Raw genomic sequence first — 26,446 nt, forward strand, 5'->3', positions numbered from 1 at the left:
AGGAACAAAAATCCCCAACCTAAAATTCACTGAAATACAAAGAAATTTCGCTGCTTTTCGGTTTTGTGCGTGTGAGAAAGTAAGTTCGTAGTTACACGTATACATTTTTCGGAAAAGTAAAATTCATTTTTTTCATATTTTTATAAAATAAAAGCAATTGTTTATTCTCCTTTACATTGCTGTGAACTACTTGTGCAAAATGTCAAGAAAAGCATTGACATTTCCGCTATTTTCTTCTCCAAATTAATGGTGTTGACAACTTAACGATAATATCGATAGCAATCGATATTTTAAAATATTATATAGAAAATATCTAATGTTGGGAATATCGATGGTTTGCCAGCTCTAATGCATCGGCGAATTGCTACAACAAAGCAACTTTTTTGTAATGTAAACTGTCAAAATTTTCGCCAAATGGTCTCTTGTTGTCTCTTTTTATCGCTTGTGTTTGTCTATAATGTGTAGACATGCTATCACTTACTTACCGAATCATATGGTTTTTTGTTCTGATTTTTTATGGTGAATTCCTAGTTTTTTGACGTTTTAGATTCGATCACCTGGGCCATGGTACAATTAAAAAGGTAGATGCCTCAGCCCAGCTGATCGAATCTAAAACGTCAAAAAACTAGGAATTCGCTATGAAAAATCAAAACAAAAAACCATATGATTCGGTATGTAAGAGATAGCATGTCTACACTTTATAGACAAACACAAACGATAAAAAGAGACAACAAGAGACCATTTGGCGAAAATTTTGACAGTTTACATTACAAAAAAGTTGCTTTGTTGTAGCAATTCGCCGATGCATCTACCTTTGTAATTGTACCATGAGCTGGGCTGATGCATCTAACTTTGTAATTGTACCATGAGCTGGGCTGAGGCATCTACCTTTCTAATTGTACCATGGTTCCATGGCACCACCCAGCAAAATGTTCGATGCCAAAGATGACATTCAATCATGGGTGCAAGTGATCTAGCATGTCATCTTTTTAGCATCTTCATCGATGAATTTTATATGAGCGTGGACCCCAAAAGATGACGTTCTTTTCTGGATCCTAAGCATGTCATTTTAACCAATGCGTTGACATGTCATTTCCACCAATGCTTTGGCATGTCATTTCCACCAATGATTTGACATGTCATTTTCACCAATGCTTTGACACGTCATTTTCACCCATGCTTTGACATGTCATTTTAACCAATGCTTTGGCATGTCATTTTCACCAACCCCTTGGCATGAAATTTTCATGTCTTGTTTGGAAAATGGAAATGCTGTATTGGAATATGGTTTTCATGATAAACAAAACTCTTTATTAATTCAAACGAATTCATGAAATAGCTACAATTAATTTATCAGTTTAGTTTTTCAAAAGTTTACATCCAAAATTGCAATGTAATCACCACCGCTGCAACGCAAAAGATTACTTCCTCCGTTCTCCGCAACTGATATTCTTTCATCTTACAAAAGGTTTTTTCAATTATCTTCCCATCACCAGTTCAGATTTCAACATATACTCCAAATGCACTCCTTTAAGTATTTTAATTTCGTAAATTGCTTTTATTTTATAATTTTGTTATTTTATAACAACATTTTGGTAATTTATACTTTTTGTTTAGTGACGGAAATATGTAGGGATCTACAACCCGGCTTGCTTTAGGGATCTCTAAGAACAAAATGTAACGAACGGGGAGGAGAGACTTTTTATGGAAAATACCATTCATGCTTAATAAATTTATTTTTAATTGTTTCTTTCCAAAAGTAGTTTCTTCTTTATTTTCAGATTCTTGTTACTCTTCGTTTCGGACTTTTTTTCAAATTCCAAGAAGCGAGATTTGATTGATTTCATTCTACATATGTCAGATTTAGAACAGACAAGGGAACTTTTAAAATAGCAATGTGTGCAGTCCGATTCTATTTTTAGCTCGATGGTTGGGACTTCATATAATACCAATTGTTTAGAAGTTTTAGTTGTTTGATATGCAGGAAATGTAAGACAACATCACGACGACAGTTCTAACAACTTTGGTCTGTTCCAGAAACTGCAAGAATCTACTTATTTTTACTACGATAACATTTTTTCCTTTATGTTATCGGAAAAAATAGTAAAAATTAGTAGATTTTTGCAGTACTGGAACATACCAAAATGAAAATAAACAGGTGTGTAAATAAAAACACAAACATCATCTCTATTGGATCGATGGAATGGGTACAAATGCTGATGAAAAGATCGGATCTTTCACGACTTCCTATGCATTGGTTCAAATCCTAATGAAAAGATCGGATCTTTCACGACTTCCTTTGAACCAATGCAAAAGATGACATGAAATCACGTCATCGCAAAGAACCCCTTCCGTCAAATTTTGCTGGGCATGGTACAATAATACAGGTAGCATTATCAAGCCAGCTGATGGTAACATAATGTGTCAATTGCATTGAGTTGATGTCAAATTTTGACATCTTATGTTACCAATAATTGCCGATGCGGCTACCTGTGTATTTGTACCATGCATGGCACATTCGAATCTAAAACGTCAAAAAACTAGGAATTCGCCATGAAAAATGAAAACAAAAAACCATATGATTCGGTAAGTAAGAGATAGCATGTCTACACTTTATAGACAAACACAAGCGATAAAAAGAGACAACAAGAGACCATTTGGCGAAAATTTTGACAGATTACATTACAAAAAAAGTTGCTTTGTTGTAGCAATTCGCCGATGCATCTACCTTTCTTATTGTACCATGCATGCAACCACACAGCGTTGCCAGTATTTTTTAGCCTCTTTTCCCCAACTTGTCCGAAACTTTTCCCCAAAATTCCCAGATTTTATTGAATTTCCTCAAAAAAATCCCCAAAAAAATTTTAACAAAGTCAAAAGTAGTTTTATTTTATTATTGAAATTCATATCATAAAACTTGTAAAGTATTCTATACACTTATGTATATATGCATTAAACTAGCGATATTGAAAACTTCACTTTGAAGTGATTCAGAATCATTAGTCTCATTGGATTTATGTGAATTTTTATAATGAAAGAGTTGTAACATGTCTTTAGGTGGGTCAAAATTTCTACAACAAATGGAGTTGTTACAAAAATTGATTATTTATTCAACTAACTCGTACTGCATTTTATTTCTGAATATGGTTCAAAATAGAAGATTCTTTCTACTTAATAATTACTTGTTGGAACGGAAAGCATATTTAATACCATCTCCAATTTACGAATGATAACTTTCTCCATTGCGATTCGTAAACATCCGTGGAGACTTTTGTGTTGACTGGTTCTAAAAAGGTTCGTATAGAGCTAAAATTGTGTTGACCCAGTAAATTGCTGCAAATATTGGGGTAAAATTGCTTGTAAATTTAAGAAATTGCATATTTGTAGGCATCGGTTTCAGCATTTGTATTAACAGCGTTTAAGATATTCGGTCTTTTGCCCTATGACACACCTTATTTGGTCCATATGACCAAAACAGGTTAAAGTTGTCTTCATTGCTTTCATTGGCAGCCTGTTTTGGTCATATGGACCAATTAAGGTATGTCATAGGGCAAATACCGCATTGGACCCCAAACACACAATTTCAAAAGTAAAGCACAGAGGAGACTCTGTTGTGGTATGGCGTTGTATGAGTGCTTCCGGTGTAGGAAATCGTGTCTTTATCGAAGGAATTAAGGATAAGATTTAAACATTCTGAAAGGATAATTTGAATATATGTATGAGCCCGAGCACAAATCACATATTTTTCCAAAATGGATGATATGTAACTGTCCAAAAGTGATTCAAACACCTCCCCGATCCCCGGATTTGGATCCTATAGATAATTTATGGAGTATTTTAGAGACAAATATAAAAAATCGTAACATATAAGGAAGGATGGGGAAAAATTCAGATATCGTGCTAAAAGCTGTAAAGGATGTCATACTTTTCACTGTGAGGTAGCAATCGATGTGGTTTAACCATTTTTATTTTTTTATCTAAATTTACCTGTATTTCGTTAATTTTATTTTATTATATTTAAGACACTAATGTAAAAATATAAAAAGGAATGAAATCGCTATCATTAACCAATTCTTAGCAATCGCAGTTTTAATGAAAGAAACTGAAGTGGATACTTTTGACTGTGATTCACTGTATCTGATTATTAAAGCAAACTTGTAGGAATAAAAAACGGGTTATCTGTCCGATATTGGCCAATATTTAACTACGAAAATCGCTTATAACGTCGTCGTTTATAACGTCATATCGGTTATAACGACGATATCCAAAAGTCCCAAATCTCTGGGGCCCTTTATAGCCCTATCGCTTATAACAACATATCGGTTATAGCGACAAATTCCGTCGGTCCCTTGGCCGACGTTATAAACGATTTCGACTGTAATAACGGGCCTAAGCATATTTATCTCTTTTATAATTGGAGCCATGAATGTTAAATAAAGTAGAACATTGGTGGCGTCGTTTTTATTGGGATAGCTAATACAATTTTGTTTCTTCAAAATAGTCTGGCTTAATCCCATTATTGTTGTTTTATTATTTTAAAATAGGGGTGAGCACGCCTGTGTGCTAGCACACAGCCAAATTGAGAAAACGTACTCTTAGTTTTTTGTGAACCATAAACAATTAAACGTTTATGCAATTTTTCATTTATATTTTTTTAATAATTTGCATTGTGGGCGATTTTAGACAACATTAATGTTTAAAAAATTTTGAAATAAGTAATGAAACATCAAGAAAAATTAAATATTAATTCTCTCTTAAATTTGCCTCTCTCTCGATTCTGCTCAGCTCTGTTTTAAAACAACTAATTTATTAGTGGAAAAGGTTTGGCATTGTTCGCCAAGGGGTAAGGCAAGGAAGACTAGTTTCGATCCACGCCACTGGATCTCATCAGTTCCCTTGTTTCTTGTTTGTGGATATTGTCCACCGAAGTTATTTTTCAATAACTTCTTCAACAAGAAACTTTTTATACCCAAACATCAATCGTCAGCTCGAAGTATAAAGGTGTACAAAGAAAAAACTTCGATGAGAAGTTTTTCTTTGGCAACCTAACACAACTCCGACGAAAGTGTCTACGAAACAAACCAAACCTTTTTACCACTGCTATTTGTCGTCGATTTTCGACGAATGCACATAACAAAATGTAGTTGGTATAGAGCTGGCAAAAAATCGATGGCAATATCGATAGTATCGATTATTATTTAAAAACTCAATATCGATAGATAGTTTTGCCTATCGATATTAACGGAATAAAAACCCCTAACCTGAAGTCCATTAAAAAAGATAGAAATTTCGCTGCTTTTCGGTTATGTGTGTGTAAGAAAGTAAGTCCGTAGTCAAACGTACACATTTTTCGGTAAAATAAAATGTATTTTTTACATTTTTTATAAAATAAAAGCAGTTGTTTATTCTCCTTTACATTTCTGTGAACTACTTTTGCATAATTTCAAGAAAATCATTGACATTTCCGCCATTTTCATCTCCAAATTAACGGCGACGACAACTTAACGATAATATCGATAGCAATCGATATTTTAAAACATTATATCGAAAATATCTAATGTTGGGAATATCGATGGTTTGCCAGCTCTAAGCTTGTCGCATCCAACCATACGAACCGGGCCAGTGTTTCTCAAATAGAACATTGGTGGCGTCGTTTTTATTGGGAAAGCTAATACAATTTTGTTTCTTCAAAACAACAAGAAACAAGGGAACTGATGAGATCCAGTGGCGTGGATCGAAACTAGTCTTCCTTGCCTTACCCCTTGGCGAACAATGCCAAACCTTTTCCACTAATAAATTAGTTGTTTTATAATAATAAAACAACAACAATGGGATTAAGCCAGACTATTTTGAAGAAACAAAAATGTTAAATAAAGTTTAATTTCATCATTGCTCATCAATTCAGAAATCATTTCCGCAGTTAAGTCCACTTCAGCCATAGAAATGGTGGAAAATGTTATTTCAATTCAACCTACTGTTCTAGTACGCTGTCAGTCGTCGAACCGCATGATAACACTTCAAATCTGTCATAAATTATTACAGATGCGATCAGTTAGTGTATGATGCATATTATTTGTGCATCACGCGTGCTCTACTACTATTCATGTACTGAAATTAAAAAAGATCAGATAATCTGAATTAATTAGTCAAAAATGAAATTCCCCAAAAATCACCAAATATTTTTCAGATTTCCTCAACATTTTCCCAATTTTTTCCCCATTTAAAATAAAAATTCTCCAATTTGGGGAAAAATCCCCAATACTGACAACGCTGCAACCACATGAAAACTTCAAGAACAAACTTGGCATCACTTACACATTTTTTTGTATTCAGGGCTGCCAGATAATTTTTATTGAAAATCGTCAAAATGACGATTTTTTACATTTAAATCGTCAAATCTATTTTACATAATCGTCAAAAATTAAAATGGTAATATTTAGTTGCATTTAAATATATTTTTAATTAAAATAAACATTAAATGGCTATTCGAGTTAGTAAACATATTTTTACTTCAAATCAGTATTAAATTAAATGATTAATTAAACGATTTTGTAAATAAATATTTGAGTTAACTTTCTTAACAAGTCGTGTTTAATCAATGTGCCGAACAATGTATTTTGTTAAGTATACTCAACATTGAATCTTTATGAAAGAATTTCGATACATATTTCGTTTTGTGAAGATTTACTTGGCTGAAAACTCGTTTTACATTTGCTGGCGAATGTGGTAATACCTATCATTATTTTCTTTAAAAATTTTGTTATTATATTAAAATTTCCTCAAAAGCTTTAGTTCACGAAATTCTAAATCCAATTTTTGCTTTTACTTCTTGTTGACAAAATGTGAAAGTTCGTTAAGGATGTCGAGAAATCAATAAAACTTTTTTCAATATCAAATCTATTAAATTTTTAAAACTTCTGCACAAAGCTCAATATAACGCAGTTAATTGCCCAGAACAGAATATACTACTGTTGAAATTTTGACTTTTTGCTCCTTTATAAATTTACCAAAAAAAAAAAACAAATAAGAACGGCGTCAATTTCGGTCGGGCCGAAAGTTGTATTCATGGTACAATAATACAGGTAGCATTATCATGCCAGCTGATGGTAACATAATGTGTCAACTGCATTGAATTGATGTCAAATTTTGACATCTTATGTTGCCAACGATTGCCGATGCGGCTACCTGTGTATTTGTACCATGGTTGTATTGAAGTAAAATGGAATAATAAGTTTCCTTTCGTGTATGAAGAAGACATAATACTAAATTTCAGCAATTTCGGTAAAACAATGTGAGGCACCATTCTATGGGGGCTATTTCAAAACATCGATCTATACCGACAAATTTCTGACGGAAAGTTTTTAGACTCAAAGAAGACTAAATACCAAATTTCCTATATTTCGGTAAGAGAATGTGGCTAAAACTTAAAAATACCAAAAAATCAAGAAGTACGCTTCTATGGGGATATAGGAAGACGTGGACCTATACTGATAATACTCTTTTAGAATATTTTATAACTCTTGGAGAATTAAATAACGAATTTCAGCCATTTCGGTGGGATATTGACGTCACAATTTTCAGTATTACGAAACTCGGGAGGTACCGAAACTTGGAACTATACCGACGAATTTTAGTCGGAAATGGGGCAATATGAAAGCGTGGACCTGTACAGACAAATTTCTGGAGAGCAGTTTTATATCACATTGAAGACTAAATACCAAATTTCAGCCATTTTGGTGGAATATTGAAGCCACAACCTTCAAAATACGGAAAATCGGGAGGTACCTTTCCATGGGGGCTATATGAAGGCGTGGACCTATACTGACAAATTTAGAGGGGAAGTTTGAGTACCCTCAACGATGTCTAAATACCAAATTTCAGCCATTTCGGTGGAATATTGAGGCCACAACGTTCAAAATACCGAAAATCGGGAGGTACCGTTCTATGGGGCCTTTATGAAGGCGTGGACCGATTCCGATAAAATTCTGGGCGAAAGTTTAAACCCCTAAAGAAGATTACGTACCAAATTTCAGTCATTTTGGTAGGATAATGAAGCTTTAAAAATACCGAAAATCGGGAGGTACCGTTCTATGGGGGCTATATCAAAACGTGCACCGATATATCCCATTTTCAATACCAACCACCCTACAAGTAAGTAATAAAACTTCTGTACCAAATATTGACTCTCTATCTTTAAAATTGCGAGCTGTATCTTGATTTCAACAGACAGACATTGTTAAATCGATATAGAATTTTATGCTGATCAATAATATATATACTTTATAGGGTCTCCGACGAATATTTCGATGTGTTACAAACGGAATGACAAATTTAAGTATACCCTCCATATGGTGGAGGGTATAAAAATAGGAGATTGTTGCAGGTTCTCGAGCAGTGCAATTATATATTTTACTTGTTTCCATTGAATTCAGTTTGGTTCTAGTTAAAAATTCATTTGCATATGCACATAAACATATCGTCACCATTGATGAAATCTGATACATAAAGCTAAAATACATGTTCTGGCAAAATGTCAAGCTTCTATGTTCAAAAATAACGATTATTGTGATTATTGTTTAACAATTAATTTTTAAAATCAACTAAGTTTTTACAAATTCATATTTTACAAAATTTTTTATGACTACATTAGCAAAATATCCAAAATCGTCAAATCGTCATTTATCATTTTTTGACCGAAAAATCGCCAAAATGACGATAAATCGTTAAATCTGGCAGCCGTGTTTGTATTTCAAGTACATCTTGTTGTTGAGTGATTGTGTTAACTTATACAGTGCAAATTAGAGTTGGCAATCTAGTTCCTGGAGCGGATAGATCTTTCCAGTTCCTTTTCCTAAAAGGAACTAGTTCCTTAATATAGTTATAGTTCCAAATAGTTCCGACAGCGACATAGTTCAATAAATCTTTCTCTTGCGTCGTTCTTTTTATTTCCTTCGTTCCAAATAGTTCCGAGAGTTAAGTAGTTAACGAATCTTTCTTTTTGTTTTCATCTCTTGGTGGATGAATTGACATAAAAATAAATAAATTGCAGCGACGTGACAATGATGTGATTTACGTTTATTTAACAATCGAAGTGAGAGTGGGATTAAATTATTGCTACAACAAAGCAACTTTTTTTGTAATGTAAAATGTCAAAATTTTCGCCAAATGGTGTCTTGTTGTCTCTTTTTATCGCTTGTGTTTGTCTATAAAGTGTAGACATGCTATCTCTTACTTACCGAATCATATGGTTTTTTGTTTTGATTTTTCATGGCGAATTCCTAGTTTTTTGACGTTTTAGATTCGATCAGCTGGGCTGAGGCATCTACCTTCTTAATTGTACCATGGAAGTAGTTTAACGAATCTTTCTTTTTGTTTTCATCTTTTGGTGGATGAATTGACATAAAAGTGAATAAATTGCAGCGATGTAATGCATGGTTTACATTCGGCGTCGTTTCGTGATTTCGAAGGCGTTTCGTGATTTCGCGCGGAATCAAGCAAAATATATCATGATTTCGCATACAAAAATGAAATCATCTCATTTCGTGATTTCAGCGAAATCAACATCGAAATCACAGTACACATGATATACAACCCTGTTTTTGCCTAAAAAAGTACCAAAAGTTGTAACACTTTTCACGTATCACAATAAACAAAGTAGATGGTCCATTGCTACAACAACAAATTTTAGTATCAAAATTTGTAAACAATGTGAAAAAAATATTAAATTTCTTTGTTACAATGCTATTTTTCATTGTGTTCCCGTACTTTTTTAATGGTAATGTTAGAAAAAAGAGCGAATTGTAAAAAATTGCTTCCCCATAAAAATTTATTAAAAAATGCGGGAACGGAAAAATGACGGAAATTGCAAAAAAATGCAGCAGAAATGTCAAAATCAACGTATCAGCTGTCGTATTTAGATGCCAATTAACATATTTCTAGTTTCTACTAGGCCAAAATTGTATGGCAGAAAACAGGGGAAGAGGGTCTTATTCGGCGCTTCATTTTGTTTAAAGAGAAGTGCAAGTCTTGCTAGATTTCGGACTACGGGAACGCATTTTTAGCACTAAACGGGAAAACTACTGCAAATAGTAATATCTTGCAGGTTCTGAACACAGCTTGGCTTAACTCTAGTTTAGTAAAAACTCTCAGATTTTTCTTAAATTTTATCCATAGGTAGATATTGTTCCGCTGATCACGGAAATGTATAATTTTCTTGGAGGAAGGAACCGGTTATTGGACCTGAAAGTCCGGGTATAAAACCCGGGTTAGTCCCGGATCTACAAAACCGATTGCTGCAAAATGGCTATCATTGGAAAGCTTATGGAAATACCTATCTAACAAGTGGTCATATGATGCGATATAACCCAAAAACTGATTTTTGGACCCCAATTTTTCCATAAAACCCTTAAAAAGTCGAAAATGGGCCCATTATGGGGACCCATTTAATGTAAGCCAGATTGTAGCTCACACTTTAGCCTTTCCAAAATGGTGCTACATGTTGTAATACCTTCTCTGGATCCAGAGATATGGCTCTTAGAATCTCGACGACCCGGTTTCTCTAACCCTGCGTTTACACATGACACCATAGTTGAGTACATGTATTCATTGTCAAAAACCCAAAACTTGCCTGTATGACGTAGGCGTCCAGCCAACTGCAAAAACAGTTGTAAAATTATGAATGAAAATCGTCGATTTCTTTTTGTTTTCCGTTCACATATTTTGTTGTTGTTCATATTCATTTATTTTCAACACATTTCAATTATCGTTTCATTTCTTTTTTACAAAAACGTCAAAAATTTGTTAAGCCTACTGTCTCTGAAAAAATGATGGACAGCTGGGAGACAAACGACAAATGTATGTATGTGTTAGTGAATCTGAGTTGTATTTGCAAACAGTCTGTCTTGTGTAAACGCCTAGTAAGTGGATATTTATAGAAAAAAATATAATTTAAAGTAACATTTTGTTCCCGTTCTCGAGATTAGCACCTCTCCATAGGAGAAAGTCTTAAATCCCCGGCCGAAGTCCGGTTATTTAAAGAAAAATTATAATTTAAAAGAAAATTTTGTTCCCGTTCCCGAGATTTGCGCCTGTCCATAGGAGAAAGTCTTAAATCCCCGGCCGGCTATTTAAAGAAAAATTTATAATTTAAAAGACCATTTTGTTCCCGTTCCCGAGATGTGCGCCTGTCCATAGGAGAAAGTCTTAAATCCCCGTCCGAAGGCCGGCTATTTAAAGAAAAATTATAATTTAAAAGAAAATTTTGTTAAATTTAGAAATTTTAAATTTCCCATAGACACCTAAAAGTTCTCAAGGTTCTAAGGGCCATATCTCTGGATCCAGAGAAGGTATTACAACATATAGCACCATTTTGGAAAGGTTAAAGTGCGAGCTTTAAACTGACATGCATTAAACGGGCGCCTATAATGGGCCCATTTACCGAGCAAGTGTAAACTTGGCATAACGAGGATGTGATTTACGTCTATTGAAAGAAAGATCGAAGTGCGTGTGCTATTAAATAAAGAAAATGAATTATACAAATGAATGGAATTATATCAGGGTGCTCAGAATAGTTTGTGTATTAGTAGTGGTAAGACACTCTCCCCATTACGAAGAGGTAGTTTACACTATCTATCAATGTCTTATGACACGAAATAAAAACATTCCATATCTACCCACGCTGGAGACGTAATTTAATTATAATTTTGCTGGTGTGGACGCACAAAGTAAATGGCGTAAGGAAAATCCCAATATTGCACATATTAGTGACTATATAATGATGGAAAATTTCATGTCATATGACATTTACATATAGTGTAAACTACCCCTAAGCAATGGCAAATGAGAAATAAAGAGAGAATACGTGTGGTTTGTTTTTACGCTTCCGTAAGGAAGTGATCACCATAGAATTATATGCACGGCTGGAACTATATGAACTAAAGGAACTATACAAACGAAATAGCCGAATATAGTTCCAATAGTCCGGAATAGTTCCACGATGTTCATGATGTCTATAGGTGTGTTTGTTTACGCGATAATTTGTACAAATTTGTACAAGTCCAGTAACTTCTTAGCTTTGTTCCTGAACTAAAAAGTTTTTACAATTTTTACGACTTTTACACATTTTATCCGAAAAACCGTTCCCGTACACAAAAAATTTGTAAAATGTTCACTTCTCTTTGAACAAAAATGGCTCTGAATGGCGCTCTCTTTAAAAACTTTTTACTCGACAAATTTGAGCATGTAAAAAATAGTAAGATGGTTGCCGGCGTCTGATTGGCTGATACGCCGACTTTGACATTTGTTCCAGCTTTTTTTGGCGTTTTTTCCATTTTTCCTTTCCCGAACTAGGTATTTCAAAAAAATTTTGTGTGAGAAAAAAATTTTTACATTTCTCTCTTTTACGAGTTTTACTATTAAAAAGTACGGGAAAGAAGCTCTTGTAAACGACTAATGGGTACTTTACACGATATAGCCCTGTTCCTTTACGTTCAAGAATCTTCAAGTTTTACAACTTTTACTTCAGACACAATACAATTCATATGGGAGCAGTTTTCAACTTTTACTACTTTTGCCGGTTTTACCATTTTCAGAAGTAAAGGAACAGACCATATGTTTTTAACATATGGGTTGTCACTTTTTAAATACAAAAGCTCTGTTCCTTTACGTGCAAGAATCTTCAAGGTTTGCCACTTTTTACTCGAAAAGCGTTCCTTTACTTTTGACACAATGCAATTCATATGGGAGCAGTTTACAACTTTTACTACTTTTGCCGGTTTTACCATTTTCAAAAGCAAAGGAACAGACCAAAAATGTATGTATATGGCAGTTCGGACTCTTCTATAAACAGTAGTTCCCATATCATTGAGCTAATATGAATCATGAATCGGGGTGCACTCATTGATATGTGAGAGGTCTCCCTTGTCCCATCTGGGATGTTTGTGGAACAATTATATATAATCACATGGTACAATTATTTATTAATTATATTATACTAGCAAAATGCCCGCTACTTCGTATGCGGAAAGGATATAAAAAAAAAACAAATAAACAATATATAATATGGAAATGACAAACACTGAAAATTTGGTCGCACTAATACCAATTTTAATCAATATTTATTTTTATCTTAGTACTGTACGTACCCCTTAAGTTCGTTTTTAAAAAAGATCAGCCGTATCTCACCCTTACACATTAACAGCGAGATCAACGTTGCACACCCTAACTCCAAAAAATAAAAATTCCAGCACTGTCCCTACACCCAAAAACAAATTGAGTACCATTAAGTAATTTTCGTATACTTATGGTACGTATTTCGACGACATATCTCAGCCATACACAGACATTAATACAAAATAATTACAGTAAATTCCATAATAATTACAGTAATTCCAAATCTCAAGATTCCAGCTGTATCCGTTCGTCCAATTCCAAATTGTACCAAACTTAGTATCAAGTCGAACTCTTCGTACCCATAAGAAAGATTTTCCAAAACTACCTCAATCCTTCACTTTAGTAGTAATCTTACTTCCAAATTTCAGGATTCAAACTCTATCCGTTAAACCAAATTAAAATTGTACTAAATTTAGAACAATTTAGAATTTTCGTACCAATTTTCAAAACTTCCTCAACGCAACAGGGCTACAATAATCATACTTTCAAATTGCAGGATTCCACCGCTATCCGTTCACCTACATACAAATTGTACTAAATTTAGTACCATTTAGTGCTTTTCGTAACCATAAGTTTGCTTTTTCAAAACAACCTGAATCCTACTCTTCGACTGTAATCGTAATTCCAAATTTCAGGATTCCAGCTCTATTAATTCACCCGAATCCAAATTGTATCAAATTTAGTACCATTTCTTTCCCAAACAAAAATTTCAGGATTCCAGCTCTACCCGTTCACCCAAATCCACATTGTACCATATTTAGTACCATTTAGTACTTCTCGTACGCACACGTACGACTTTTCAAAATTTCCTCAATACTACACTCCTACAGTAATCTTAATTCCTAATTCCAACACTATCCGTTTACTAAAATTCAAATTGTACCGAATTTAGTGCTTTCTGTACCCATAAGTACGAATTTCCAAAACTACCTCAATTCTACTGTCCGACAGTAATCTTAGTTCCAAATTTCAGAATTCCAGCTTTATCCGTTCATCCAAATCCAAATTGTACCAAATTTAGTACCATTTAGTACTTTTCGTACCCAAAGGTACGAATTTCTAAAACTATCTCAATCCTACACCCCTACAGTAATCTTAATTCAAAACTTTAGGATTCCAGCTCTATCCGTTCACCCAAATCCAAATTTAGTACTGCTGGTAATCCATTTGTACTGCTCGTAAAACCATTTCCTTATTTCAACGCCATTTCCCAACCTTGATACTTAAAATTCAGGATTCCAGTTCTATCCGTTCACCCAAATCCAAATTGTAATAAATTTAGTACCATTTAGTACTTTTCGTACACATAAATACGAATTTCCAAAATTTCCCCAATCCTATGATCCAACAGTAATCTCAATTTCAAATTTCAGGATTCCAGCTCTGTCCGTTCACTCGAATCCCTATTGTACCAAATTTAGTACTTTTCGAACACATAAGTACGAATTTCCAAAACCACCCTCATATCTCAGTCCTACACTTCACAGTAATCTTAATTCCAAATTTCAGGTTTCCAGCTACATACATACGTTCACCCAAATCCAAATTGTACTAAATTTAGTACCATTTAGTACTTTTCGTACCCATAAGTACAAATTTTCAAAACTACCTCAATTCTACACCCCACCAGTAATCTCAATTCCAAATTTCGAGATTCCAACTATATCCGTTTACCCAAATCCCCATTGTCCCAAATTTAGTACCATTTAGTACTTTTTATTCACATAAGTAAGAATTTCCAAAACTTCCCCAGTCCTACACTCTAACAGTAATATCAATTCCAAATTTCAGGAATCCAGCTCTATCCGTTCACTCAAATCCAAATTGTACTAAATTTAGTACCAATTATTACTTTTCGTACACTCAAGTTTCCAAAAACCCTTTGATGCATCTTTCTTACTCTTCATCAGTGATCCTCAGTCCAAATTTGAGGAATCAAGCCCTATCCGTTCACCCAAATCGAAACTGTACCAAATTTAGTGCTATTTAGTATTTTTCGTACCCTATGTACGAATTTCCAAAACTTCCACAATATTAAACTCCACCAGTAATCTCAGTTCCAAATTTAGAGATTCCAGCGCTATCCGTTCACCCAAATCCCCATTATACAAAATTTAGTTCCATTTAGTACTTTCCGTACACTTACTTACTTACTTACTTAGCTGGCCCATTACAGAACATTTGTTCTATAGGCCGAACTAAGAAGAGATCTCCATTCCTCTCTATTTGTTGCTTTGCACTCTGGAATACCGCGCCTTTTCATCTCATCATCCACTTGTTTGCGCCATCTATTCCTTGGCCTGCCGATTCTGCGTGCACCGCCATGTGGCATGTATTCATACGCCTTTTTAGCGGGTTCATCATCGCTCATTCTTTTGATATGGCCTAGCCAACGCAATCGCTGCTTCTCGATACGTTTAACAATATTCATGTCGTTGTATAGCAGATACAGCTCGTGGTTCATGCGACGTCGATATTCACCGTCAACGCAGATTGGTCCGTAGATCTTTCGAAGAATTTTTCTCTCAAACACACCAAGCACTGCCATGTCTGCTTGCGCAAGTACCCAGGCTTCGGAGCCATACATCAGCACGGGTAGTATCAGTGTTTTGTAGAGCGTTATTTTTGTTTGACGAGATGTGGCTTTGTTTTTAAACTGCTTACTTAATCCAAAGTAGCATCTGTTGGCCAATACAATTCTTCTTTTTATTTCACAACTGATGTCGTTTGTTGTGTTGACGGAGGTGCCGAGGTAGACGAAGTCTTTTACTACCTCAATATTATAGGAACCAACTTCCACAGTCGGTCCGAGCTCAATGGACGCATTGCGCGTCGACACCATTAACTTGGTCTTCTCACCGTTTACCGCCAGACCCACTTTAGCAGATTCTCCTTCGACCTTCATAAAGGTATCAGTTACTTCTTTTACTGATCGGCCTATGATGTCTATATCATCAGCATAAGCAAGTAACATGTGACTATTGGTGTAGATTGTGCCACTTCTTTTGACGTTTGCCTCTCGTATAACCTTTTCTAGCAGGATGTTGAAGAGGTCACACGAAAGGCTGTCTCCTTGTCTGAAACCTCTTTTGGTACCAAACTCTTCGGAGAGGTTCTTTCCTATTTTAACTGAGGACCTCGTGTCAGTTAAAGTCATTTTACAAAGTCGGATGAGCTTTGCGGGGATACCAAATTCAGACATGGCTTGGAATACCTTTGAGCGCAGCGGACTGTCGAAGGCTGCTTTATAATCGACAAAAAGGTGGTAGGTGTCGATCTGCATCTCTTGGGTCTTCTCCAGGATTTGCCGCAGGGTAAATATCTGGTCAATGGTGGACTTGCCAGGTCTAAAGCCGCATTGATATGGTCCAATAATCTCGTTGACCATTGGCTTTAGTCGTTCGCACAATATCCCTGACACGATCTTGTAGGCAATAGGGAGTAGACTTATGCCCCTATAGTTAGAGCATACAGTCTTATCTCCCTTCTTGTGGACGGGGCACAGGATACTCAGGTTCCAATCGTCGGGTACTCGTTCTTCCTGCCAGATGGTGCTAACTAGCTGATGAATACACCTTATCAGCGTGTCGCCTCCGGTTTTGAATAGCTCGGCTGGTAAGCCATCGGCCCCTGCTGCCTTATTATTCTTCAGCCGATTTATTGCTGTCTTTACCTCATCTTGGCTGGGCGGTATACATTCAATACCATCTTCTGGGATTGGGACTGTGGTATCTTCGTCGTCTTCGCTGCTATTGGATACCAACAGATTTGAAAAATGTTCTTTCCATATCCTGAGTACACTATCTGTATCAGTTATCAAATTACCTTGCTGGTCTCTACAGGAGGATGTGCCTGTACCAAAGCCATCAGTTTGATGCTTGACTCTTTGGTAGAATTTTCGGACTTCATTCTGGCTCCTGTACATCTCGATTTTTTCACACTCCCGCTTTTCCATCTCTCTCTTTTTCCTGCGGAAAAGACGTTTCTCCTCCGTACACATAAGTACTAATTTCCAAAACCACCTTCATATCTCAATCCTACACTTCAACAGTAATATTAATTCCAAATTTCAGGTTTCCAGCTCTATCCGTTCATTCAAATCCAAATTGTACTAAATTTAGCACCATTTAGTACTTTTCGTACCCATAAGTACGAATTTTCAAAACTACCTCAATCCTACACCCCACCAGTAATCTCAATTCCAAATTTCGAGATTCCAGCTATTATCCGTTCACCCAAATCCCCATTGTATCAAATTTAGTACCATTTAGTACTTCTCATACACATAAGTACGAATTTCCAAAAGTTCTTCAATCCTACACTCCAACAGTAATCTCAATTCCAAATATCAGGATTCCAGCTCTATCCGTTCACCCAAATCCCTATTGTACCAAAATTAGTACTATTTAGTACTTTTCGTACACATAAGCACGAATTTCCAAAACTACCCTCATATCTCAATCCTACACTACAACAGTAACCTTAATTCCAAATTTCAGGTTTCCAGCTCTTTACGTTCACCCAAATCTAAATTGTACTAAATTTAGTACTTTTCGTACACATGATTGGTAATTTTCCAAACCATTTCCTTTTAGAAGCACCACTTGCCAACCTTGATTTCCATACCAAATTCCTATATTCCTGGGGCCTATTATTGATTTCATTAATTATTTAGCGATTTCATCAAATTACAGATTTTGAAATTGAAAATTGAATAGTTATGACTGTACATCTCCATATACGATAAAATTCTTAATTGCAAATAAATCGTGGTAATATGCACAATTCTATTGCACTTTCATTGATTTGCAAACATTTAGTTATTACCAAAAAGTCAGGTCCATACAGTTTTTAGTTGTTGTTATTTCTGGCCGATTTCTGAATTTATTCCCCTAATGTTGTCTTCAACAGCAACTCATTTGTTCATTTGCGTAATTGATGTTTATACACCATTATCACCAACTGCGACATCTGTTGCAATGGAAGATAACAAATGTCTTGTCTTTCTATTATTTAGTGGTTTACGATAAAATAAGTGCGCCTAGAAGTAAACTACAAAATTTGAAATTATGTGTGATCTCTTACGATATCAAGAAGTTATGGCATTGTTAATTTTACACATGTCTTGCAGAGGGCCAACTAAGTGAATAAGTACGTAATAGTAATGAAAAATAAGGATTTTTGTTGTTGTTATTTTTTGTGGTTCCAGGACGAATTTTCTAAAACCCGGCCTTATCTCGCACATTTGCATCAACAGTGACCCACTGGTAAAATTTCAAGCTCCTAGCTTTAGCCGTTTTGGCTGGGCGTTGATGATGAGTCAGTCAGTCAGTCAATCACTTATCACCAAGCTCATTTATATATATAGATTAAGTAATTGTACCATGATATAATCATGATAAATTTTGATGGATTCCGCGCGGCGAAATCACGAAACGTCGCCGAATTTAAACCATGGTACAATAAGAAAGGTAGATGCATCGGCGAATTGCTACAACAAAGCAACTTTTTTTGTAATGTAAACTGTCAAAATTTTCGCCAAATGGTCTCTTGTTGTCTCTTTTTATCGCTTGTGTTTGTCTATGAAGTGTAGACATGCTATCTCTTACTTACCGAATCATATGGTTTCTTGTTTTGATTTTTCATGGCGAATTCATAGTTTTTTGACGTTTTAGATTCGATCAGCTGGGCTGAGGCATCTACCTTTCTAATTGTACCATGATTTAAACCAAGCTTTTTATACGCCCTGGGTTGTTGGTAACGCAGTCGTATACACGTCACACGCGACGTCTGCCGTAACGTTCCGTCTTTGTTAATGGTACGAAATTCATTCATTTATTTTCTCAATCTCTTTCACTCAACATCATTCTTTAAATTTGTTTATTTGTCGAAAAAATATATTTGAATTAGTATTATAAATTTAGTCGTTAATTTTAACAATTTTAAGACGGTAACATATCCTCTATATAGTTTTATAAAGTTAGAAACGATTATACAATAAAATGTTTTGAGTATCCATCGAGTTCATCATAAGAATGTACAGTGTTGTGACTAGAATTAAGGTGTGGTTTGAGACGTAAGCTGGACTTAGAAAAAATGAAATATATTGTATTTTCAATAAAATAAATTGTTACAAATTTTTGTTTATCATAATTCATTAATAATCTGAATCAATATCTCAATATCCATCTACAGAATCTTTTAACAATTGTGAACAGTGGAATCACTAAAGTTTGTAATCAACACTTTATAATTTAATTTTATTTGAGATCTAACCACACCTATGAGTCAATTATTGTAAACGAATGAATAGCATGATGTTTACAAAACATTCACATTGAAACATTGAATCAATTTTAATTAAGCAGACATTTTTCATTACAGGTGCGGCAGAAACTAAAGTGTTTTATTAAAAATATGTTTTCTATATGTGAGCAATAAAGTATTTTAATAGAATCTCATCCGAAGTCAGTGGCAACATGTTGCATTATAAATACTATACAACAAATTTTTGTTGGCGTTCAGTGGCATTTATTTTATTATTCACTTGTGCTCCCTCGCAAGCACAACTTGCAACCGATCCACAATCATATCAACCTCGATATAATCCCCAGTATACAAACGCACAATCTAATTCTCTGTCGGGCACGTCACAGTATGAAAATCCCCTACTGACGTCTTTACAAGACCAAAATCAATTGGGTGGAAACACTAATTCAAATAACTACTACGAATCGAATTTGAACCGTCAATTGAATTCAAACAGCTTGGGCAATTCACAAAATTACGATCCATTTCAACGTAATTCTGGTTCAAACTCTGGTGGATACACTTCGACTGGAATAGGAATTGTTGATACATACAGTGATGAAGACAACTTCTGCCCTGAGCACTGGATATCATTCCGGCAAACATGCTACCGTATTATTCGTTCGCCCAAACGAAATTGGATGGAGGCTAAGAAGATTTGCAAAGCCTACAATGCTGAGCTAATAAATGTCGACAATATTGAGAAGCATGCATTCGTTCTCAAGCAACTTATTTTGCAAAATCAGCGGCAAAATCGTTTTTGGACGTCCGCCAGACAGACCGGTCCCAATAGTTGGGTTAACGATGATAATTCGCAATTTCTTATGGTTGAAGATGCATTCTCATTTGACGAAGATCAAGCCATTGAAAACGAAGATTTGCATGATAATCGCTTCTTGGTACAGCGTAATTACAATAGCGATTTCAATCGTAATCCTAATCAATATTTCAATACAATTGGTGGATCTGCGAACAGGAATCAAAATAGAGGATTTGCTGGTAAGAAAGTTAAGATCTAATTGTATTGAAACTAAAACTGTAGCAATCAATTTTTCTATTTTAGGTAATGGTCAATATGGTGACAATGGTTTTATACGAGATCGCCTTGTTTATGGTTACTCAAAAATTAAAGACAGGTGGATGTTTATGCCTGCATATGAAATTGAATTAAATTTATTCATTTGTGAATCAACATTATTACACAATCCAGAGAATATAAATTTAAAATCGGATGAGAAACGCCCCTTTCACTATGGAATGGATATACGAGATGCCGAGAAAATTCCTCGTGGTCCGTACTTCGTTAAGCAGCCAAACGACACAACGTTTGACACAAGTAAAAATCGTTTAATTAATGACGTCACATTAAGCTGTCTGGCTGGGGGATATCCAACACCAACATACAGTTGGTATCGTGAAATTTATGTAAATGATACACTCGAGTACAAGAGGATTGATCCGCTAAAAGATGATCGATATACAGTGTCAGGTGGTAATTTGATCATCTATGATCCTAAACAAGCCTTGGACCAAGGAGCTTATCACTGTGTAGCAGAAAACAAATTTGGTCGGATTCGTTCAGAAAGTGCACATTTGAACTTTGGATTTATAATGGAGTTTAATTTAAAACGATCTGCAGAAACTGGTGAAATGAACTGGGGTAAATCTATTTTCTGTGATCCCCCTCAACATTATCCAGAAGTTAAATATTATTGGTCTCGAGACAAATTTCCAAATTTCGTTGATGAAGATCACCGTGTTTTTGTTTCAAATGATGGAGCTCTGTATTTCTCATCAATTGAGATTGTGGATCGGGCCAATTATTCATGTACTGTCCAAACTGTTGTTTCCGATACCGGAAGGAATGGTCCGTTCTTCCCATTACGTGTTAAGCCAAATAGTAACTATCAAGCACTCATATTCGCAAATTCATTTCCCAAGGTACGTTTAAATCCTCCGCAAATTTGAATTTACAATATTATGAATCGTTATGATGTTGTTTTAGCATTTTCCTCCACATTCTAAATACATTCTTAAACGATGTCATTTTTTACAGGTTTTTCCGGAAGCCCCAATTGCTGGTGATGAAATTCGTTTAGAATGTATGGCATTTGGTTATCCCATACCATCATATAATTGGACACGACGTGGGCAACCTTTGCAACGAAATGCCTATACTACGAACTATAATCGCGTACTGATCATTCAAAACGCAACGACGAATGACAACGGTGAATACACATGTACCATTACGAATCCGCGTAAGACTTTGGAGAAATCTGTATTCATTAACATCCAGATGAAACCTCAGTTTACGATTCCCCTTAAAGATAAAGTAAAGGATTATAACAGCGATGTTACCTTTATCTGTGAGGCATTTGCTATTCCCGATGTGAACTATACTTGGTATAAAAATGCAGAGTATTTGAATCCCGAGAAGATCGATAAAGATCGGTATATAATACAAGATAATGTTTTAACCATTAAATATCTTGAACCAGATCGGGACGATGGTATGTATCAATGCGGTGCAACCAATCAACTTAAAACAGCATATACTTCTGCTCAATTGCGTGTCCTTACAATGAAGCCATCATTTAAGAAGAGACCTCTGGAATCAGAGATCTACGCTGTTTATAATGGTAACACGACAATAGAGTGCGACCCTGAAGCAGCGCCTCGCCCCAAAATACAATGGAAAAAGGATGAACAACTTATTGGTGCTGGGGGTCATCGCCGCATTCTCCCAAGTGGAACGCTAATAATTTCGCCAACATCAAGAGACGATGAAGGTGTTTACAGTTGTGTGGCTTCAAACCTGGCAGGATCTGATGAGTCCCGTGCTCGTCTTATTGTACTGCGTAAGTCGTATAATGACGATTTTTGTTAATGTATTTACATTGAATAATAATGTATTTTTCGATATTTAGAAGAACTACGATTTGTGCAAACGCCCCCGCCAAGGATTACCACACAAGTCCATGACATAATTTATATCCAATGTGAAGCTAGCTACGATGAACTACTTGATGTAGCGTACGTTTGGAAACACAATGGAGAAATTCTTCGAAACAATCATGATGGTACTGAACGAATTGTAAGTCATTCCCTTGATAAAGGATTCCCTACGTTAGTTTCATATTTCCTTCCCTATTTCTTTTCAGATTATCGATTACAATCGGTTAACAGTGCACAATGTCACCATGTTGGATGGTGGAGATTATGAATGCGTTGTAAAGTCTTCCGTAAATGAGATTACAGCTAAGACACATGTTGTAATAGAAGGCGCTCCCAGTGCTCCGGGTGGAGTACAAGTCATTGACATTGGAAAGACAAGGGCACTCATAGAGTGGGTGGATGGTGGCAGTAATGGACGTCCTATTCGCTACTATAATATTTTGGGTCGTACCAATTGGAATCGGACATGGGTAAATGTATCAACTCATGTGCAGGCACGTGAAGTTGATCGCTATACTAATAGACAGCAGGCTGAAGTTACCAATTTGACCCCATGGTCATCGTATGAGTTTAGTGTAGCCGCGGTCAATGATCTAGGAATCGGCATGCCTTCTGCACCGTCGCCCATATACAGTACCCATGAGGATAAACCATATATAGCTCCTCGCAATGTTGGGGGAGGTGGTGGTAAAATTGGAGATCTCACAATTACTTGGGATCCCTTGCTACCTGAAGAGCAACACAGTCGTGGTATACACTATAAAGTATTTTGGCGACTTAAAGGCAAATTTGAATGGGCTTCTGAGATAATAAACCGCCATGACCACATAGGTATGGCCGTTGTTAACATTCCTCTTAATAATTATTATACGGAATACGAGGTTAAAGTACAAGCCATAAATGATGTTGGCAAAGGACCAGAGAGCGAACCGGTAACAATATACTCAGCTGAAGACATGCCACAAGTCGCGCCACAAAAGCCTATAGCAATAGCTTTCAATTCGACAGCTTTCAATGTAACATGGGAGCCAATAGACATGACTCGTGAAAATATCAGAGGAAAACTCATTGGACATAGGGTATAGTTTGGAACATATTTCTTCATAGTGATTGCATACCTAATTCACCTTGTTATTATATTTTAGATTAAATATTGGAAAACCACTCATCAAGAAGAAGATGCAGTTTACTACTTATCACGCACAATAAGAAATTGGGCTCTTATTGTCGGTCTACAACCGGACACGTACTATTTTGTGAAAGTTATGGCTTATAATGCTGCTGGCGAAGGTCCTGAGAGTGAACGATTCGAAGGTAACATTTTAAATTTTTACCATGTAAGAAGTAAAGAAAATTTATAAGTAATACTTGATGTCTCTTTGTGTAGAGCGCACATACAGGAAAGCGCCACAAAAACCACCATCATCAGTACATGTGTATGGCATCAATCCATCCACCGTTCGAGTTGTATGGCGCTACGTTTCTCCTGCACAGGATGAGGAACCAATCGAAGGATTTAAAGTTCGCGTATGGGAGAGTGATCAAAATATGATCACAGCAAATGATACAATTATACCGGTTGGCCAGAAACTTGAGGCATATATTAACAACCTGACACCCGGAAAGAGTTACAACATGCGTGTTTTAGCCTACAGTAACGGCGGCGATGGTCGTATGTCTAGTCCAACTCTACGTTTTCAGATGGGTATGCTCTAAAAATAATTTTAATGATGTATAATTACATATTTTGTTTTTCTATTATAGGAAAAACAACACGCAACCATGCGAGCCGACGATATAATTTCAACTTGAATACCTTGTTAATTGTCACATGTTTAACTTTCTTCTCAGCGTCGCTATTTAACAACTGATGCTAATTTTTAAGTTATTTCCGTCTCAATTTTTAGCGCACATTCCACTAATGGCTACCTAAAATGTATCGAATATTTTGCAAACATTCCGTCCAAATCTTATTAAAACATTTTAGAATAAGTCCAAATCGATATCTCGAATGCAATTCCGATTTTATTGCAGAAGTTTTCTTTTATATTTTTATAAACATACATATATACATACACAAATTTTTTAGTAGTAATAAACCACTCTTAAAGTGCCCTTACTTAGTAATTAAGAAACTCCACAAAAAATGTAACAAGAACTTTACCACTAACAGCTGCGAATCTAAATAGGGTCACTAGTTATCCAAAACAATGATACCAACATAGGTCAAATTTATTACGTCAATCCAAAATTATTTATTTATTAAAAAATTGGTCAGTTTTCTTATAATACCTTTCTGTTATGTTCTCTGTGGTGGAATTCTGTAACTTCTTTTTTGAGTTACCGACAAAAAACGTTAAAATTAAAACGCAAAATTATGAATGAAAAGTATCAATAAAAGTTGACAACACTGTTAATATCGGTAGGACATAGCGACAACTTTATTTTGGATGTTAACTTACCGAAAATTTTCGTTAATTACCGAAGTTATAAGCATTTTAATTTTACCGATTTTTGTCGGTAAGTCGAATAATGAGTTACAGAATTCCATTACTGGTCACCAAAAAAAGGAAGAACAAAATTTTATTTTTTGTCTTATTGGGGCGATGACGTGCTATGCTCGTATAGCCTAAGACTTTTTTGAAAAATCATAAGAACAACACGAAGTTTTCTGATTTGGTGACGTACATAAATGCTGCTAAGGTTCGTGTCTGTTTTGTTTTAATTACTATATATGACAAAATACATATAAATCTGGCTTATGTAAATAATACTACTATCCAAAATTGACGTCTGCCTTTTTAGTGGATAAAAAAACTCTATTTTCCCGAAATGTGGCCCTATCGAATTTGTAGATATAAAAAAATTATTTTCGTAGTGTTGTAAGTAGATATATGGTTGATTTTACAAATACTTTTTTAATCAAATACATAATAAAGACATTATATTCTCTTTATGTGTTTGAATACAACGTCTTCAAATCCTTATACAAATCTTTATTATTTTTATTTGTTGAAAAATTGCTCTGCTCCAGAACGGCAAAAGTCACTATACTTATTTGATCATTTTTCCATTTTTGGCAAAAATGAATATGGTTTCAAGACGAAGAGACATGGGATGATAATAGCAATGAAATTGGACAAATGAAAAACATCAAAATGAAGTAGAAATTGGCAACGTACTTGCCAATAAAACGTTTAAACTAAAATATCCTTTTCTATTCAGATATATATGGCGAACATCTTCCTTTGGTCCCATTATATGTACGTGTGTTAAGCTGGGTACACATTGTCAGTTTTGATTGACAGCTTTGTTGTTGCTTGCTAGTGAGGCCGTTCATTTTTGTCATTCATCATGCAACCGCAAAATATTTTGTGGTTGCTGGACGGTTGGACAGTTATCGATAATTGCAAAACATCGTCATTCAAAACTGACAATGTGTACTGTACTTTACGTCAATGTATCCTACGGACTAATAGAGCTCCGTTTTACTTGACTTTTTTGAGCGCGAGAGAGTGCGGCTGACCAAAGGTTATCCAGGTAGTGATCTCCTACCCATCAGAGATCCCCCAACACCGGGGTGTTATGCGTAAAACTCGTGCCTATCGGTGTTTTAAGGTTTGCAGTGGGGTACCTAAAACTGTATTCGAACGGAGCCTCGTTGACATCTGGGCGAATCAACGAGAAACGAACTTGTTCTTCTGTCAATGCCCTTACCGTGGTAAGGAGGCAATGCCACGGTTGACCTCCCATCCTTCCTTTAAACCAAATAGCCTATGGATAACAGAACTTTTAAAAAAACCCCCCCAAAAAACAAAAACCTTCAAAAAAAAAAAAAAAACAAAAAACCCCGACTGATGTTGGTGTGGATGCCTTGGCACCCTCAGCCTTCACTTCCACAAGCGCAAGTACCTCTCTCTCGTTGACGATTAGGAATATGGACACGGACAACTCTCATTTAATCTCCCCCTCCACTTCGCGTGGTACCCCAACCAGGGGTTAGGTCGAC

General features: G+C 35.5%; 2 protein-coding genes across 5 annotated transcripts in view; both read left to right on the forward strand.

The window, feature by feature from the left end:
* Positions 1-26,446, forward strand: part of LOC141388041 (lamin Dm0-like) — a 184,140-nt gene that overhangs the window by 48,547 nt on the left and 109,147 nt on the right. The window lies entirely within an intron of this gene.
* On the forward strand, positions 18,982-25,430 carry Cont (Contactin). 4 transcript variants are annotated; one of them, XM_073958116.1, is made up of 9 exons: positions 18,982-19,232; positions 19,555-20,478; positions 20,543-21,420; positions 21,536-22,340; positions 22,410-22,576; positions 22,644-23,516; positions 23,583-23,751; positions 23,825-24,142; positions 24,202-25,430. In XM_073958116.1, exons 2-9 carry the CDS (start codon positions 19,650-19,652, stop codon positions 24,306-24,308), a joined length of 4,146 nt encoding a protein of 1,381 aa, XP_073814217.1. In that variant the 5' UTR covers positions 18,982-19,232; positions 19,555-19,649; the 3' UTR covers positions 24,309-25,430. The 4 variants fall into 4 exon arrangements, with proteins under 4 accessions (XP_073814217.1, XP_073814218.1, XP_073814220.1 ...); XM_073958117.1 differs by having other exon boundaries at positions 18,993-19,120; XM_073958119.1 differs by having other exon boundaries at positions 19,004-19,207.

This window comes from Musca autumnalis, unplaced genomic scaffold (genome assembly GCF_047663935.1).
Source record: "Musca autumnalis isolate F117 unplaced genomic scaffold, ASM4766393v1 scaffold_1, whole genome shotgun sequence".
In the NCBI taxonomy this organism is placed as follows: domain Eukaryota; kingdom Metazoa; phylum Arthropoda; class Insecta; order Diptera; family Muscidae; genus Musca; species Musca autumnalis.